Genomic DNA, 17,801 nt, shown 5'->3' on the forward strand with positions numbered 1-17,801 from the left:
TAATTCTTTCAATCAAATATTTTGATTTGGAAAGGCAAGAGGCCTAATTTTTCTTTGGTTTTCATTACAGCACAGTAAGGCTGGAGATTAAGAACACGTGTCACTCTAAATAAGGAGGAAGAAATCAATATTATGGAAGTTCTATGTAAAACAAAAAAAATATCAGTAAGAATATTTTCATTTATTGTTTGCTTATGTGAATAAATGTCAGAGTGTTGTTTTAACATTTCTTTTTATCCTGCTTGGTCATCAATCCTTAACTTCCCTTAAATGCCTCTAGAAAGTAATAGCCAACGATCGAACGGTCCACCTTGGAATCTCTCGCTCGATGGCTGGGCTTAGCTCGGGAAAAATGGGGGCAATATAGTAGGTGAGATTGAATCAAGGTGTCGTAAAGCCAATGCAGTGAGCTCACAGCTGCGATCAACAGTATTCTGTAAGAAGGAAGTCAGCTCCCAGACGAAACTATCTTTACATCAGTCTGTTTTTAGACCAAGTTTGCTTTACGGGAGCAAAAGCTGGGTGGACTCAGGATATCTTATTCAAAAGTTAGAAGTAACAGACATGAAAGTAGCAAGAATGATTGCTGGTACAAACAGATGGGAACAATGGCAGGAGGGTACTCAGAATGAGGAGATAAAGGCTAATTTAGGAATGAACTCGATGGATGAAGCTGTACGCATAAACCGGCTTCGGTGGTGTGGTCATGTGAGGCGAATGGAGGAAGATAGGTTACCTAGGAGAATAATGGACTCTGCTATGGAGGGTAAGAGAAGTAGAGGGAGACCAAGACGACGATGGTTAGACTCGGTTTCTAACGATTTAAAGATAAGAGGTATAGAACTAAATGAGGCCAAAACACTAGTTGCAAATCGAGGATTGTGGCGACGTTTAGTAAATTCACAGAGGCTTGCAGACTGAACCCTGAAAGGCATAACAGTCTATAATGATAATGTATGTATGTATGTATGTATGTATGTATGGATGTATGTATCAAATCCTCCTTATCAATACAAATCAACTCATCTGTTAGATGGAACAAAGTCTATACGTGTTTCAGCCTATTCTCGAGGCCATCTTCAGTAGCAGAACAATGATTACATAACACAAACAAATTAAAAATCTTGATGAAGTGAAATGACAGTGATCATGATTAACACTTTCAACACTGCCATATTGTAACATGGATCCTGGCTGTGAACTGGGTCTTTTTGCTAATTTTTAACACGTTATTATGGAACAGCGAAACATATTACATGCCTGATTTTTGTACCGAATGAAGGTATCAACCATCCAAAATGAAGATGTTAATCAAAAAGTGAATATCTGAAGTAATTTAATTATACTAGTCTTATGAAAAACATGAAAAAATAGTACGAATAATATTTTTTACATTGAGTTTATACCAATTATCTTGCTCAAACAATAAAAAATCATTTAATGCGACTACTTATGCCACAAATAAACACAAATGCAGTGGAATAAAATATTTACCTATTTAGGAATAGTTTGTTTTAGTATGGTAGTCCTGAAAACATTGGACTATACACAGTCCTACTTTGCACTCCTTGCACCACCATCTACTCTCTTTTCTGACGCGCTTACCACTTTCCTTCTTGCCCCTGTCTGAGCATACCTTGCAATAACGAGTAGCATTCACTTTATTGTTCGTTGGAGGAACCTTTTCTGGAAAATGGCGAGCAAAAGTCCTGTCAACACTGGGGGAGGGAGTAGGTTCCAGCCTTGAGATGTCTCCTCCTTTAGCTGCTAACCACGAACTGATCATTCTCGTGTAATCCACAAGAGATACCTTTATATAGAATGATACCATTCACAACAGACATAAGGAACAAATGGAAGAAGAGGTTTTTCCACCATTTCATTGTCTTCCGTGCAAATGGGTAATAACTGTTCAGTTGATCGGCTCTATCAACACCAGTTTTATTTATGTTGTAATTGATGACTACGTTGGGCTTTAGTTTCTGTACGACACCACCTTTCAATCTACCAGAAACAAGTGTAGTGGAAGCCTTATGTTTTGTTGAAAGGCATAAAACATCCCGCTTGCTCTTCCACTTCACAGCAAGAAGGTGCCCTTTCGTCAAAAATATCATCTCGTCCTTCTTCAATTTCTTTGCCTTGAACGTTGGTGGTAAACCCGTCCTGTTTTTCATGACAGTTCCAACAGCCAGGGTTTTCTTTTGCCACAGCATATTCAGTAGGGAGGGTCTAGTATAGTACCTGTCCACATAACTACAGTGGCCCTTACTGAAAAACGGTGAGCATAATCTATCTACAAGAGCCTGAATGCTGTTGTCAATGTTCCCTGCGGAACCCGTATATATTTCACAATTCAGTACGTAGCCTGTTGCTGCATCGCAAAGTACATACATTTTCATACCGTACTTATTGAGCTTATTCTTCATATAAACCCTAAACCCTACTCGACCACGGAAGGGACATATAGCCTCATCTATTGTTAGGTTCTCATACGGCTGAAAACTGGCAATGCATTTGTGCACAAAAAAGTCAAAGAAAGGCCCGAGTTTATGTAGTGGGTCATGATTAGGTTCCCCCTTCTTGATGAAGGTGGCATTGTCATTTAGGTGCAACATAAATAAAATTCCTGAAAATCTATCACGACTCAACAATCGACTGGCAAATCCTGTCTGATAAAAGGGATCAGTAGACCAATAATCACTAAGTTTGGGTAGCTTCACCATACACATATGCAAAATTGTTGCAAAAAACCAATAAATTTCGTGAAGTTTTACTGCAGACCACCGGTGCCACATGGAATTTTCCTTCAGTTTGCCCTGACATTTCATTGCCGCAATTGTCGTACCTGCATATCTGTTAGTTTCTGTTTTTATATTTTTGATCACATCGTCACTAAAAAAATTAGTGAAACAATCCATTTCATCACTCCCCACCATAAACTGAGTAGAACCAGATGCCGACTGGAAGACAGGTAGCTGTGGTTGGTCATCTGTTTCTGACCATTCATCATCAGGTTCAGATGATCCGGCAGATGTTCCCAGCACAGGTGAATCATCAGCCTGCGTCTCTTCATCTAAACGAAAAAAATAAACCCAAATTTCTGTAGGCGAAGTATTTCTATCGTTTGTATTCGGAGTAAAATAATACAGCTAAACACTTACATTCCAAAGTGGCGTAATAAATAAAAATCTTACCTGAACTATCGCTTGATACGTTATCTGGTTCGTAAGCAGGGTCGTCATCACTTTCATCCATCTCTGAACCCGCTTCTCCCGATAAAATATCCAAAATATCACTATCATTGAGGCGGCGTGAAGACATGTTTACACAGTAACACAGCTGACAGCGTGGCAGATTTGGCGTGCGCAGCACACGGCACACAGAGTGCTTCAGTAGAGGTTACGGCAAGGAGAAAATACCATGTTTATCGTTTCAGTTTGAAATTCCCGATAACTGCTGCATTCTAGTGGTCACTAGATGAACTATTAAGTCCAACCAAAGGACGAGAACCCTACGTGATACGTGCAGCTGGATATAAATACACGAGAAAATCACGCCCGCATCACGTACGGGCGCCGTCCAGAAGCAGGAAAGCAGCGCGCCCGTATCCCATACGGGCATAGTGTTGAAAGTGTTAATGAATGAAAAACATATTGAGGTACAAAGTCCTCTTGCCTGATGGGTCGTTCTTGATTGACAAATAAAACTTGCTGACTGTTAAAATGAAAATACTGTGCTAAGCAGTGTAGTGAGACCATCAATACCATGGATTGAAACATGTGTAACATCTGTAATGAGAAAATGAATTATGAGTGAATGAAAAAAGAGTTAAAAAATAATGTAAGAAAAGAAAACTCAATTAACTTACTTGTAAATAAAAGTTGTCGTCTCGAATGGAAATTACCTTGTCAGTCTCAAGTCACATTGACAACTAAGCTTGTGTGTGGCTTACGTGTATCTGTACCGATACGGTTGGGTGGGGGTATGGAGAGGGAGTGGAGAAGGGGGAGGGACGAGGTGAGTCACGGGAGGAGGGAGTTGGAGGAAAGGCAGGTCTTGTTCTGGAATGCCGATAGTGAAACTCGTTTTTATTAATAAACTGTTCACTGATAAGCGGAACAAACGCTTACAGTAATATATTTTTCTTTTCATTGATTTCATTTACGTCGTGCATGGGATTGTTATATTGGTCGATATATATAAATATTCTCTAGTATATAAAGTAAGGGACTTTTCTGTTCATAGTGTAAGATCTTTAAATCTTGCTCAATTGTTGTGTATTTGTGATTTTTCTCTCTACAGTATTTGCTCATGGCTGAGTAGTGGTTGTACTTCAGGGCATTGAGGTGTTTGGAGTATCTTATATTGAAGCTATGGCCTGTTTGTCCAACATACGTTGAAAAACACGATTGGCATTTTAATTTGTATATCCCAGAGATACCAGTAACTAATCTCATTTTGTTCCGTATTGAAGATACAATAAGTAAACTCTTTCAAGATTAAAAATATTGTGTCCACCTATTCAATACAAATATATATTTTTAGTGGTTAAATTCTACATGAATTAAACACACCAGTTAGGGACATGTTTCGCCCTAGTTATGGGCATCTTCAACCTATATTAAACTTAAGGTCAAGAATTAAAACTATAACATTGGAACTTACAGTAAACTAACTTAATACTAAAAAACACAGCTAGCAACAGTATAACTCCACCTCCTAATCAAGAAATCTATTATAATGTGGCATCACCACAACACTGTTTTATGTACAATATGCACATAATTTTATTTGCATAGCCACTTACAGTGTTTTATAATTGACAATTCATTGTTTTGAACAACGGTTTTAACATATGATTTTAATTGGACTTCATGCTTCATATCATGTTCACACTGCACCATTTTAACATTGAAGATTGACAAGACGCTATCACGCCGCGTCACAGGATACAAAGACTTTGCTTTCACTTATTTTAATGTGTCCTCGCCTTATTTTTAATGTTATGTATTTGTATTTGTGACTGAAGATGTCCTATAAGAGGACGAAACATGTTTCACGAGTGTAATTTAATGTAGTCTTTGTAATAAAGACAATTACAGTATTGTAAAAGTGGAATTATAAAATCTAAATTTTCACAAGTTGATGTCCGATAGCACCTCCACCGCATTCCATACCCCTGACTATATGGGAGGATTGGGATAATGTACAACAGGAGTCAAAATAAAGTTAAGTATTTCTCACTCTGTTTGTAAGAAGTAAAGATTATATTATGCTATAAATAATATTCAGATTTGATTTATTTTCTTTGCTGTACACAATGTCTTACAGCAGGTAGACCGTTCACCTTTGTTGTTTATAGTTTACATGGATCATCTGCTGAAAGGTACTAAGTGGTAGAGACGGATTCAGTTAGGTGAAAATGTATTAAGCCATTAGGTCTATGCTGACAACTTAGTCTTAATAAGGCAGATTGTGCCGAAAGTCTAAGACTAATATCATGAAACCTGAAAATAGGTGCAATGAGTATGGTATGAAAATTAGCTTTCCCAAAACTAAACTGATGTCAGCAAGTAAGAAATCCAAGAAAATTTTATGTCAGATTAGGGATACAAAGCTGGAATAGAGACAGAATTTTAAGAATTTAGGATGTGTGTTCTCCCAGGATGATAGTACACTAAGAGTGAATCACGGTGCAGCAAAGCAAATGAAGTGAGCTCGTAGTTGCGATGAACATTATTCTGCAAGAAGGAAATCAGCTCTTGGACAGAACTATTCATTTATAGGAAGGGGAGTTAGGGATTGGAATAACTTACGAAGGGAGACGATCCATAAATTTCCAATTCCTTTGAAATCATTTAGGAAAAGGCTAGGAAAGCAACAGATAGGGAATCTGCCACCTGGGCGACTGCCCTAAATGCAGATCAGTATTGATTGATTGATTGATTGATTGATTGATTGATTGATTGATACATTTGTCTGTTTTCAGACCAATTTTGCTTTAAGGGAGTGAAAGCTGGATGGAAACAGCAGGATATTTTATTCGACAGTTAGAAGTAACAGACGTGAAAGTCGCAAGAATTATTGCTGGTATAAAGGGCTGGGAACAATTGCAGGAGGGTACTCAGAATGAGGAGATAAAGGATAAGTTAGGAATGAACTTGATGGATAAACCAGTACGCATAAACCAGCTTTGGTTGTGGGGTCATGTGAGGCGAAATGAGGAGGATAAATTACCTAGGAAAATAATGGACTCTTGTTATGTAGGATAAGAGAAGGAGAGGACGGCCAAAATGATGATGGTTAGACTCAGTTTCTAACAGTTTAAAGATAAGAGGTATAGAACTAAATAAGGCCACAGAACTAGTTACAAACAGAGGATTGTGACGGTAATTAGTAAATTCACAGAGGCTTGCAGTAGTGATGGGACATTTGATTCACTTTACTGAATCGATTCATTTTATTCCGTTCACATTACTGAATCAATACAGTGATCCGATTCACGGCACATTAGTCACTGCTCCTACTGCATCTGTGTAGTATGTGATGGTAAGACAGCAGCAACAGCATTCAGTGCTCGCAGCTGCCATCTGGTCTTCATACTATGAACTCCTTTCTTAGAATAAAGTGCTAGTCACTCTAATACAACGAAAGTTTCCGGTGACGCAGGGTGGGAAATGTTAGGATTAGGAAGGTAGCAGCCATGGTCTGAATTAAGGTACAGTCCCAGCATTTCCTGGTGTGAAAATGTGGAAACTACGAAAAACCATCTTAATGGCTGCTGGCGGTGGGATTTGAACCCACCATCCCCCGAATGCAAGCGCATAGCTACGCGATACTAACCGCACGACCACTCGCTCAGGCATTTTTCAAAATATGTATTTTTCTATCAGCTGAGGATTTTTTAAATCGTCATATTTTGTATAGGCTACCCGAGATGTACAGTAGCCCGCTGGTTTTCTGATTCAACATACTGTTGGTTAAGTTATTACGTCCGTCTACATATGATTGAAGTCTTGTGCAACGATGTGACATATGAACTGAGAGAATACTGAGCCGTTCTTCCCAATATAAAACAGGTAATTTCGAGTGGTAATGAGCATGACTCATAGTCATAGGGCAGGCTAGAGTCGACAAATGTCAACTAAGTTATAATACTAAGTTTCATTAAACTAATAAATAGTATAACCTAATAGCCTACCTACTTACTAGCTACTTCAGAATTATGTTTTGACTACCTTTTTAACACTGCAAATAAATCCATCTATTATTTAAACCTCCCTGTAAGAAGAGGACAGTAAATGCAAATGGGAATTATTTTCAAATGAGCTGAGCTTGAGAGTCCATTATAGCATATGATTCTTTCAGTGTACCATGGCGCACTCTGTCTCACTGCAGCGGAAGCTCGGCTCTCCGCCAGTGTCTAGTGTAAACTCTATCAAGATTAAAATTATTGTGTCCACCTTTTCAATACAAATATATTTGAAAAGGTGGACACAATAATTTTAATCTTGAAAGAGTTTACTTATTGTATCTTCAATACAGAACAAAATGAGATTAGTTACTAGTGTCTAGTGTGCCAATAAGGAGCCATATGTGTCTTGTGTCTCACTGAGCCAAGCTCCTTCACAATTCTTTCAGTGTGCCATGGCTCACTGTATGTCTTACTGCAGCGGAAACTCGGCTCTCCGCCAGTGTCCAGTGAGCTGATAAGGAGCTGTGTGTATCTTGTGTCTCACTGAGCCGCGCTCATTCACGATTCTTTTGATGTGCCACGATTCACTGTCTCGCTGCAGCGGAAGTTCAGCTCCCCGTCAACATCCAGTGAGTGCGCCACTCAGCACTGTCCGCTGGGAGTAAGCTGAATCATGTGCCATGAGCTCGCCGTGAGCTCACTGTTCCTGTGAATCGATCCACTCGGACACTTGAATGAATCGATACACTGCTTCGAATCATGCATTCAGTAGCCAACACTAGCTTTCAGACTGAACATTGAAAGGCATAACAGTCTATAATGAAGATGTACGTACACAATATTCCAAAACATTTCTGAAACATTCCAGACAGATTTCTTTCTTTTCATGTAATAACATATACTCATAAATATGTTTTAAGGACCACTATATTAGTGCTAGTTTAGTACAAGCAAAAGTTTATCCACAGTCATCCCAGTTGACAGTAATAAAAAAAATAGTAAATTTTATTAGAAAATAAGGAAAACTAGGTATAAAAGATTTCTTTTTTGTCTTGTGCTGAAACAAAATACTCTGAATTAGTGAGATCCATTCAGAAAAGCTTTAAATGAGTAGTAAGAACCTAATAAAAATATCAACTTCACAAATAACTTACCTCTTGAAATAGCCTGGACACCTCACAAACAAGACACTGATCAGGCTGTTCTTTGAACTGGCATAAATGTCTTTCGGCCAAGAAGAAATCACGCAACAGAGGTGTGTGAGTTAATACTTGAACAATGCAATTCATAAAGCAGGTATGTCCAAGATTAATGAGACCTCTGAGTCCTGTTAAATAGAGCAAAAGTTTTTGATAATTTATTACAACTAGCATGTATACCCAAGTAACAGGATTTGTAATTAATTAATTAATTAATTAATTTACATTTCTAATGTTAGAAATATGATCTGATAAATGATCCTATCAAGGTGCCAAAATTAATCTCTTCTCTCTTGGGTCAAGGACATTCCTTAGCAAAATTTTCCACGTACAGTGAAGTTGGTCCCAACCATATTTTCTATTCTTCAAATTAATTTTTCCTATGTGGTCACAATACTTCATACTTCCCCTCGTATAAACTAGATTGTCAATTGAACTCCATGACCACATTACACAGACCAGTTGAGTAAAGAAATACGGAAAAGGAGAATTTATCTGTGTGACTATAGAACAGAATAATTTTATTGTTATTTAACAACATAGGGTTGTAACCATCAAAGTCGATCACACAACAAAGTAATAAAATCCTTTATGTACCAATACATGTAAATAAAATAATTTCTTACTGTATATCAAAGCTGAAAGCTACGGGCAGTAATGCTTTGATTGCCAGTTCATGAAAAATAGGTTATAGACACAAAATGGTGGCAGCTCCAAAGATCTCGTAATGTAGTAAACAGGCTTGTCAATGTTGGCACATTATACACACCAACTTAATAACATGAAAGATGAATGACAAAGATAAAAGATAGGTTGGAGATATAAAATGACTTTTTTCTTGCCATAAGGACAGTGCTTTATGTGCTGCAGCCGTAGAATAGAGCCTCCTGAAAGGAGTGTGGTCCTCAAGGGCCTCTAGAAGGGAGCGTGACCACTGTTTCGTGACAGAGATTGGCCTGTGACAAACACGGAAGATAGGTTAGAACTGCTAAATTAATTTTCTTACCGTGTGGACAGTATGCGCCACTGCCATACAAAAGAGACTCTTGAAGTGAGTGTGGCCCATTTCATGACTGAGATTGGCCTGTGACTAACATGAAAGATAGGTTAGACCTACTTAAATAATTTTCTTTCTGTGTGGCCAGTATACACTGCTGTCATAGATAAGAGCCTCTTAAAGGAAGTATGGCGCCTGTTTCATAACTGAGATTGGCCTGTGACAAGCACGAAAGGTAAGTTAGAAAACTAAATTAATTTTCTTACAACGCAGACAATATGCATCGTGGCCATAGAAAAGAGCCTCTTGAAGGGAGCGTGACCCCTGTTTCACAACTGAGATTAGTCTGGACATTGGACAAAATGTGAATTAATGATCAATGAGTTACCTTTATTAATGCAAGGCATACAATGTGCTGGCTGCAAGTACAAACTGATGGAGCCGACATGTCTGTTTCAAACTTCACATTTTCACTGAATGTTGTAACATTGTGGCTGTATATCACGTAAGCTCCATCCGAGACAATATGAACATTGCCTTCATGACAGCTGATCACAGCTGGCCGATAACAATAAAGAAAATGGATACTTTTTTGTTTCAGGATGTTTGGTTTTAATTCTTTTACATAAGAAAGACTTTTGGGGCAGGTAGGTAGTATTACAAGTTATAAATCTCACTGTGGGTCCATCTTGAGCAATGAATATCTTTCTAAAAGAATGGATTTTTTGGGAGTCCACCTTTTCAATACTTTTTTTAATTTACATAAATAGTTTTACATTACTGTTATGTCTTAAGCAGGCATGTTTTCCCTTTTATTTGGCATCTTCAGCCCCTGTTCCTACTACCTAAGATCAAAATAGCCAGGACCCTGGGTTCTGTTTAATAATGAAATACTTAAAGTGGTTAAGCTGACATGAAAAGTTTTAATTAAAAATTATGTTTTTAATACGTATTCTATATTCTGTAGAAACATCCGACTCAATTGTGTTTATATGTCCTATATATAAAAACATGTAGCTTGCATACAATTGCTCCGTCTAAAAAAAGGGTAAGTTTTTATTATTGTACACTTGATAAAACATGATTGATATGTTTTAAAAACTTGTGATGACATTGGTTAGTTTGGGTTATTTAGACTGTAATAAACAATGTGTGAGCTCTCACTGGAATCTTTGTAGACTTGAGTGTCACTTTGGGAGTAAAATTGGGTAGCATTTGTAGGGTTGATATTGGTGGACTGAGAGTCTGTAATGAACAAAAATGTTATAATCATTAAAATAAGAACAATAATATACTCCACCTTTCCAATACGTATCAGTCCTTATATCTAGGAAACAAACATGACACAGGTGTTATAAGTTGGGAAATGTTTTGCTTACCTGTCGTAAGCATCCTCAGCCAAAATAAACTTTAGCCTAAAGTTTGGTCAGGGCCCCGAACCTAGTGACTTTAAAGTATATGGTTCCCTAAGATCCGACGTTTACATTAGAGACAATCAAAAGCCTTAAAACTCGTGTGAAAACTTCTAACAATTTTCGACATAGCTAAACATAGGTTAAAGCCAAAACAGGTGTCCTCAAATTTCTACTGGGAGTTCAACAAAATAAAACCATTAGTAAAATAGAAAGTAACCTCTTGAATCAGAATACTGTAAGTAAATGTGAAATAGATGAATTGATCAAATTGCTAAAATTTGTAGTAAACAACAACTTCTTTACATTTAATAACAAAATATACGAACAGAAGGGACTAGCGATGGGCAACCCTATATCTGGAATTCTACAATCAAAGATAAGGGTAGGGTTTTCCACCTTTTCAATACTACAAAATAGTGAAATTATTAAATTAAAAAAAAGTTATTTAATGTCATTTTTGGTACTGGTTTCGGCAACTTAATTTGCCATCATCAGCCAAGGAGATTGTTGAAGGACAGTTTTGACAGCTACATTAAAATACTTATACTAATTGTATGTACCTAAACAGGACCTTCTAAACTAAATTTTGTGTTATTTATAATTGCGGGTTTACCTTAAAGCTTATGTAATTGAAATACAGAGACTATATCAATTATTACCAGGTTCTTTTTTTTTTTTGTTTTGCTATTTACTTTACGTTGCACCGACACAGATAGGTCTTATGGCGACGATGGGATAGGAAAGGCCTAGGAAGTGGAAGGAAGCGGCCATATCCTTAATTAAGGTACAGCCCCGGCATTGGCCTGGTGTGAAAATGGGAAAACATGGAAAACCATGTTCAGGGCTGCCGACAGTGGGGCTCGAACCCACTATCTCCCGATTACTGGATACTGGCTGCACTTAACTGACTGCAGCTATCGAGCTCAGTATTATCAGGTTCTGGATAAGTCATAAAACTTATGCAATTTTTAAGTATATAGCTCTATGCGTTGTCACATAGTTTGTAACTATTATAGAAATTTTACTATGACACCAAACTTAAGATAAAATTTATTTTTAAGTATATCTTATTTAGCTGCTAAGGATGTACAATTAGCCTTGAAGAGGCATAAAAACATTTTTTAAAAATTTGTCTTAGGCACTCTTTAAAATAATAAACTAACAGCTGGTTTCATTCTAGAACATTGTTGTACAATATAAATGGGTAGAAGACTAATTACAGTGACCAATTTCCATAGAAAACAGTTCGTCAGAGGATGTGATTAACGAACCATATGTACTTTGTGGTGTTTATATTTTTCGTTATTAGAATAAAAGATTTAATGACAAGTGTCTTGTATGGATACATTGTATCAGCTTAACTTAAAAGTGTCAAATTAGTATTGGTTCTATAATTTGAAATTGTATCCAACACTTTGAGGTAAACTTGAAGCCATACATATTTCTTCAAAATATGCTGTTGTCAGGTGGAATTTTGTGGATCTAGAAAGATCTCGAACCAAGACGGACCTAAAAAGAAGATTTTGAACTACGTGTTAGCACAATGCAATCAGGGACAAAGAAAAGTGCTTAGTAAAAAAGAATAGAAAGGAACTCACCTCGAGCACCAAGTTAACAAGCGAAGAGTTAAAGAGGAACTGCCAAGCAGAATGTCAGGCAACAACTGCAAGTACCAGCGGGGAAGCGGGGCGTGTCAGATAGGAAGAGGGGAGGTCACAGTAGCAGGAGAACACAGGTCGGGAGGGCGTGGATTCTGGTGGGGGTAGTAAGCTAGCATGTTACGTTGTTTTGTATACTGATTGATCTTTTGGTATTTTAAGATTGTTAATAACTGAAATATGCATATCAAACAAGATTGTAGGTTTTTCGGACAGATCATTAAGATTGTAATTAGGGTTGTAATACTGATCCAGTAAAATGAAACATTGCTCCGTTAGGTCAAGTAGAAGACCTTTATTCATTATTTCAATAATGTCTATACCATTATTGATGCCATGAAAGCTATGTTTGTAGTTGTTTATATGCTGCCCTATTGCCAAAAATCTCCTGTATTTGATAGCATTAACGCCTTCATTGTATCTGATTTGAAGTATTTTGTAGTATTGAACAGGAGGAAAACCCTACCCTTATCTTTGATTGTAAATTTCAATTCAATACGGACCAAAAATGAAATTCTCAACATTAAATCTGGAATTCTTGCGAACATTTTTAATGATCACCTGGAGACTAATAAGATAATCAATAAAACCAATGGTTTACAGCATCGGCTAAGATACGTCGATGACACATTTGCTTTCATAGACACACACCATAATAATAGTGATAACATATTAACGACCCTTAATGACCTTGACTGCAACATTAGGTTCACTATGGAGGACGAAATCAACAAGTCTTTAAATTTCTTGGAACGAAACTGACCAGAGCCAATGATAATATTATTTTTCAAATTTACAGAAAGCCCTCCGCTGCATTGACAATAAAGAACTAGTCCTTACATCCTCAATTTCAAAAATAAGCAAATTTCTACAGCTCAGTTTTTCGAGCATTAAATGTTCCACTATCTCCTTCTAACCAGAAAAAAGAATTCGATTACATAAAAGAACTTGCAAAACTTAACGGCTTTAAACCTAACCTGATCAACAAGATTATTGGTAGAATAAAATCAAAAAATGCTACAAATTTAAGCTCTGATAAGCCCAAAAGAATAAATACTGCCACCTTCACTAACCTGGCTATATACAGAATTACTAACATGTTAAAGAAGCAAAATATCAGAATCGCCTACTGAATTTGCAACACTAATCGGAACATATTTTTTAATTCCAACTCGGTAAATCCCTAAACTACCATTTCACTCAGCGTAAATAAAATTACTTATAGCTTAAATTGTAGTGGCTCATTCTCCGACTTTGCATACCAATTTTCAATGAAATAGGTCTAATAATAACGTAAATATTTAAAAATTAAATTTTAGGCCTTCCTCTAAACTACCATTTCACTCATCGTGAATAAAATTATTCATAGGCTAGATTGTAGCGACGTATACCTCAACTTTACATACCAATTTTTATGAAGATAGGACTATTAAAAACATAAATATTTGAAAATTAAATTTTAGGCCTTCCCCTAAACTGCCATTTCTATCAGTGCAAATACAATTATTTATGGCCTAGATTGTAGCGACGTACTCCCCGACTCTGCATACCAATTTTCATTAAATTCTCTTCGGCCGTTTTCTAGTGATGTATGTACATACATCCAGACAGATAGACAGACAGACAGATATTACGGAAAAGTAAAAAGTGCATTTCCTGATTACTGTGGACATGACCGATACAGAAATACCATTCTTTTCAAATTCTGAACAATGTACAGACAAAACTCTTATTTTATATATATAGATGAGCATACATATAAAAGAAACTGGACATGCCTGCACGACCATACAACAAGATTTAACTATCTCCATTGGTGTGCCTCTGGGTTCTGTGCTGGGGCCTTTATTGTTTCTTATCTTCATTAATGATATTGGTCACCTTAAATGAAATGGAAGACTATCCATTTTTGCTGATGACACTAATATTTTTTATACAGGCTCTAGCAATCATGAACTTGAACAAAATATGCAGCAGGATGTTCGATTACTTGAAACATGGCTTAATTCCAACTTATTAACTATAAATCTAACAAAAACAAACTACATAAATTTTTACGAACCTTTATATGTATTACATTTGGATAAAAATCTGCTTTTCTTCAATCAAAGAGTGCACAGTACTAAATTCTTAGGACTGATTATAGATGAAAATCTGTCGTGGAGTAATCACGTGGGGACTATTTGTAATAAAATTATCCCTGTGATTGGTATCCTCAGTAGATTGTGATATAAGTTCTCTCGTGGGTTGTTGAAGGGTATCTACTATGCTCTTATTGAAAACCACATCTCTTATATGATACATGTCTGGGCTTGCTGTAATAAAGAATTATTTGGAAAGGTAGAAGTCCTTAGGAAGAGAGCACTAAAAATAATTTTCAAACTGCCCATTCTGACACCGACTAAAGATCTGTATAAACATTGTAATATATTATCACTTCCAAACCTCTGCATAAAGGCCTCTATAATTATGATCTATAAAATTCAAAACAAATTAGTCCGCTCAAACACATCAGTAATTACCAATTCACAGATTCCTAATTATGAAACAAGAATTATTTATAATATTCACTACAATCAGATTCATTCCACTAGTTATGGTCAAAATTCTCTTTGGCATTTTTCTATAACTATGTATAACTTGCTTCCAAAAAATATAAAAATGGTACCAACTTTACCTATCTTCAACAGTAATGTAACTAAATACTTGAAGTAGTATGGTAATTATGGTTAAGAAGCTTTGTCCTATCTTATCTATTACATAATGTTAAATTATATACCTATTGTATTTTATTCTATAATTACATTGTGAATATAGCTGCCATTGTAATTTATTTGTATTGCACCAAGAAGAGCCTTGGCTCAGGTGCCTACATTGAAATGAAATAAAAATAAAAAGAATACATACATACATACATACATACATACATACATACATACATACATACGTACATACATACGTACATACATATATTTTCATTATAGACTGTTATGCCTTTCAGTGTTCAGTCTGCAAGCCTCTGTAAATTTAAAAAACGTTGCCACAATTCTCTATTTGCAGCTAGTACTGTGGCCTCATTTAGTTCTATACCACTTATCTTTAAATCGTTAGAAACTGAGTCTAGCCATCGTCGTCTTGGTTTCCCTCTACTTCTGTTACCTTCCATAACAGAGTCCATTATTCTCCTAGGTAAATTATCCTCCTCCATTCGCCTCACATGACCACACCACCGAAGCCGGTTTATGCGTACAGCTTCATTCATTGAGTTCATTCCTAAATTAGCCTTTATCTCCTCATTCTGAATACCCTCCTGCCATTGTTCCCACCTATTTGTACCAGCAATCATTCTTGCTACTTTCATGTCTGTTACCTCTAACTTATGAATAAGATATCCTGAGTCCACCCAGCTTTTGCTCCCATAAAGCAAAGTAGTTGGTCTGAAAACAGACTGATGTAAAGATACTTTCGTCTGGGAGCTGACTTCCTTCTTACAGAATGCCGTTGATCGCAACTGCAAGCTCACCGCATTAGCTTTACTACACCTTGATTCAATCTCACTTACCATATTACCATCCTGGGAGAACACACAACCTAAATACTTGAAATTATCGACCTGTTCTAGCTTTATATCACCAATCTGACATTCAATTCTGTTGAATTTCTTACCTACCAACATCAGTTTTGTCTTTTCATACTATACCCACTGCACCTATTTTCAAGTTCCAAGATATTAGACTGCAGGGTATCGGCACAATCTGCCATTAAGACCAAGTCGTCAGCATAGGCCAGACTGCTTACTACATTTCCACTTGACTGAATCCCTCCCTGCCATTTTATACCTTTCAGCAGATGATCCATCTAAACTACGAACAGCAAAGGTGAAAGATTACAACCTTGTCTAACACCTATAAGTACCCTGAACGAAGAACTCATTCTACCATCAATTCTCACTGAAGCCCAATTGTCAACATAAATGCCTTTGATTGATTTTAATAATCTACCTTTAATTCCATAGTCCCCCAGTATGGCGAACATCTTTTCACTTGGTACCCTGTCATACGCTTTCTCTAGATCTACAAAACATAAACATAACTGCCTATTCCTCTCGTAGCATTTTTCAATTACCTGCCGCATACTGAAAATCTGATCCTGACTGCCCCAACTTCCTCTCAACTACTGATGGCACCTTCCCTTCCAAGATGCCAGTGAATACTTTGCCTGGTATACTAATCAACGAGATACCTCGATAGTTGTTGCAATCCTTCCTGTTCCCTTGCTTATAGGATAGGTGCAATTACTGCTTTTGTCCAATCTGAAGGTACCTTACCAACACTCCATGCTAATCTTACTACTCTATGAAGCCATTTCATCCCTGTGTTCCCACTATACTTCACCATTTCAGGTCTAATTTCATCTATTCATGCTGCTTTATGAAATTGGAGTTTATTCACCATCCTTTCCACTTTCCCAAGCGTAACTTCACCAACATAATTTTTCTCCTCCCCATGAGCTTGGCTGTTTGCAACATCACCAGGAAGATTTCCTTTTACATTGAGAAGATGTTCAAAATATTCCCTCCACCTCTCCAGTGATTCCCTGGGATCTATTATGAGTTCACCTGAATTACTCAAAACACTGTTCATTTCCTTTTTCTCTCCCTTCCTAAGAGTTTTTATTACTGTCCAGAAAGGTTTCCCTGCTGCTTGACCTAGCCTTTCAAAGTTATTACCAAAATCTTTCCATGACTTCTTTTTGGATTCAACAACTATTTGTTTCTCTCTGTTTCTTTCATCTACGTACAAATCCCCGTCTGCTTCAGTCCATGTTCCGAGCCATTTCTGATAAGCCTTCTTTTTACGTTTACAAGCTGCTCTCTCATCATCATTCCACCAACATGTTCGCCTTTTCCCACCTTTACACACAGTTGTTCTTAGGCATTCCCTTGCTGTTTCTACTACAGCATCCCTGTATACCACCCATTCTCTTTCTTTGTCCTGAACCTGTTTACTGTCGAATGTTAGAAACTTCTCACTAATCATATCCATGTACTTCTGCCTAATTTCCTCGTCATGGAGATTTTCTACCCTTATTCGTTTGCAGACAGATTTCACTTTCTCTACCCTAGGCCTACAGATACTTAGTTCACTACAGATCAGAGAGTGGTCTGTATCATCGAAAAATCCCCAGAAAACTAGTACATTCCTAACAGATTTCCTGAATTCGAAGTCGGTTAAGATACAGTCTATTATGAATCTGGTACCCCTAGCCTCCCATGTGTAGCGGTGAATAGCCTTATGCTTGAAGAATGTATTCGTAACTGCTAAACCAATACTAGCA

At 37.0% G+C, this 17,801-nt stretch overlaps 1 protein-coding gene across 1 annotated transcript in view; it reads right to left on the reverse strand.

Annotated features, from left to right (window-relative positions):
- LOC136864939 (ubiquitin carboxyl-terminal hydrolase 22-like) overlaps positions 1 to 17,801 on the reverse strand; it is a 168,797-nt gene that overhangs the window by 123,487 nt on the left and 27,509 nt on the right. Inside the window, exon 4 of the mRNA XM_068226463.1 lies at positions 8,350 to 8,522. Coding sequence (XP_068082564.1) covers positions 8,350 to 8,522 — 173 coding nt within the window. The remainder of the gene's footprint in view (positions 1 to 8,349; positions 8,523 to 17,801) is intronic.

This window comes from Anabrus simplex, chromosome 2, assembly GCF_040414725.1.
Source record: "Anabrus simplex isolate iqAnaSimp1 chromosome 2, ASM4041472v1, whole genome shotgun sequence".
Taxonomy (NCBI): Eukaryota; Metazoa; Arthropoda; class Insecta; order Orthoptera; family Tettigoniidae; genus Anabrus; species Anabrus simplex.